This window comes from Mus pahari, chromosome 19 (assembly GCF_900095145.1).
Source record: "Mus pahari chromosome 19, PAHARI_EIJ_v1.1, whole genome shotgun sequence".
Classification (NCBI taxonomy): Eukaryota; Metazoa; Chordata; class Mammalia; order Rodentia; family Muridae; genus Mus; species Mus pahari.
In genome coordinates this window covers 61,320,338-61,322,464 of record NC_034608.1, presented here as the reverse complement: position 1 = coordinate 61,322,464, position 2,127 = coordinate 61,320,338, and the positions used below count along the sequence as shown (strand labels likewise).

The 2,127-nt window shown below is 44.6% G+C and overlaps 1 protein-coding gene across 1 annotated transcript in view; it reads right to left on the bottom strand.

The window, feature by feature from the left end:
* Positions 1–325: 325 nt before the first annotated feature.
* Positions 326–2,127, bottom strand: part of Mtnr1a (melatonin receptor 1A) — a 21,509-nt gene continuing 19,707 nt past the window's right edge. The window contains exon 2 of the mRNA XM_021219783.2: positions 326–1,622. Within this exon, the coding sequence (XP_021075442.1) occupies positions 754–1,622 (869 nt within the window). The 3' untranslated portion in view covers positions 326–753. The remainder of the gene's footprint in view (positions 1,623–2,127) is intronic.

Here is a 2,127-nt window from a genome sequence, read left to right as displayed (position 1 = left end):
TACAAATAAGACACACTCATCCTTTTTTTTTTTTTTTTTCCTTCTTCTGGTTAGAGAACTTTTTGAAAGTGTGAGGAGAAAGAGATTGTAGTCATCCCTCAGGATCTGCTGTGGACTAGTTCCAGGGTCCCTGGCACCAAGTGTATGAAAATCTGAGGATGCTCAAATAACATAGAGAAAAACAAGGCGTATTGGCATATAACGAACATACAGCTTCACACATACAGTACTTTAAAGCATTGCTGGGTTGCATATAATGTTCAGTGCATTATACTGTATTGTTTAGGGGACTGATAAAAAGAAATATGTCCATGTTCAACACAGGTTACGTTTTTCTGACTATTTTAATTCAGCCACAGGTAAGAATAAACACCCTGTATCACTCATTTACAATAAAAGAACGATACCCATGATCCCTCTTGTCTTGAGTTCATTCCACATTTTGTTCAGTTTTGGTCTGTTGCTATGTATTGTAATGCTAAATGTGGGCCCCCAAGACCTGAGACGAGAGAGTCTGAACACAGACTTCCTCTGCTGATAACACGTTGTTCATTTAACATACGGCCTGTTCAGTGTTCCCCTTGATACTAGAGATCTGATTATGGGGCAGACAGGAGATCCGATGCAACACTATGGAGGCAACCCTAAAGAGCTTCAAGTTGGATAGACAGATTTCTAGACAAGACAAAACAAACAAGGAAAGCAGTAAGACCCCCGAACCAGTGTGGATGATCTGCTAGCACCACGGGCTTTTTAAACAGAGTCCACCTTTATTAAATTATTATTGGTTATTAGTGGAGAGGGCTTACATTTAATCTTATCTGCGTCTTCGTTTGAACTGTCCACAAAGAACATCTTGGCTGTGCACAACGAGACGATAATCTTTTTGTATTCCTTTCTGAAATTTTGATTCAGTAGTCCGTATATAATTGCGTTGAGGCAGCTGTTGAAGTACGCCAGGTAGTAACTAGCCACGAACAGCCACTCTGGGATCCTGGGGACCATGGCAGCAGGGTCCGAGGCCACAATAAGACCGATGAGGTTGAGTGGGGCCCAGCAAATGGCAAAAAGTACAAAAACTACGAACATGGTAACAAAGTTCCTGAAGTCCTGGGGCTTCAGTTTGGGCTTGTTATCGGGTTTCACCCTCCGTCTGACCTGAAGGACCAGGACCCATATCCTTAAGTAGCAGAAGGTGACAATAATCATGGGCACGATGAAATGGAAAACCACCACTGCTATCGTGTACGCCGAGCTGACAGACTGGGTGAAGGTACAGGAGTAGATCCGGGGATCGTACTGGAGAGTTCCGGTTTGCAGGTTCGGCATGATGGCGATGAGTGTCAGCATCCAAATCAGGAACACGTAGCAGAGCGAGTTCTTGTTACTGTATATTTTGTCGTACTTGAGGCTGTGGCAAATGAGGCAGTAGCGGTTCATAGCGATTCCCGTGATGTTGAATATCGAGCCGATGACACTCAAGCCCATTAGAAATGCACTGATTTGGCAGTGCAGATATCCCAGATTCCATCCGTTGTTAAGGATAGATGTCAGCACCAAGGGATAGGGGTAAATAGCCACCACGAGGTCTGCCACAGCTAAACTCACCACAAATATATTCCCTGAGAGAGAAAGATGCAGAAAACACAGGTTAATGCCGGTTTAATATGCATTGCATCATTGAACATGCGCTAAAGAAAGAGGCGTTGGAAAGATAGCCAGTGCAACTTGCCGTGCAAGCTTGAGGAATGGAGATTGGATTCTCTGCATCCATCTAAAAGCCCTGTGGGCTTAGATGCCTGCCTATAGTCCCAGAGCAAGTGAGGTGTAGACATGGGGAGCCCAGAGCAAGCAAGCTAGCCAGATAAGCAGTAGTGGTAACTCTGGGCTCAATTGAGAGAGAGTCTGTCTCAATGAGACTGTGTACAGTGACTGAAGAAGACAGCAGGTATCAAGCCCCAGTCTCATACCCATGAGCATACATGTGCATACTCCTATACAGGCATGCAAATATATATGTTCACACAGCATACATACTTCCATATGCTAAAGGAAGGGAAGAAGGAAGGGGGAGGGAAAAAGAGGTGGAGAGAGAGAGAGAGAGAGAGAGAGAGAGAAGAGGAGGGG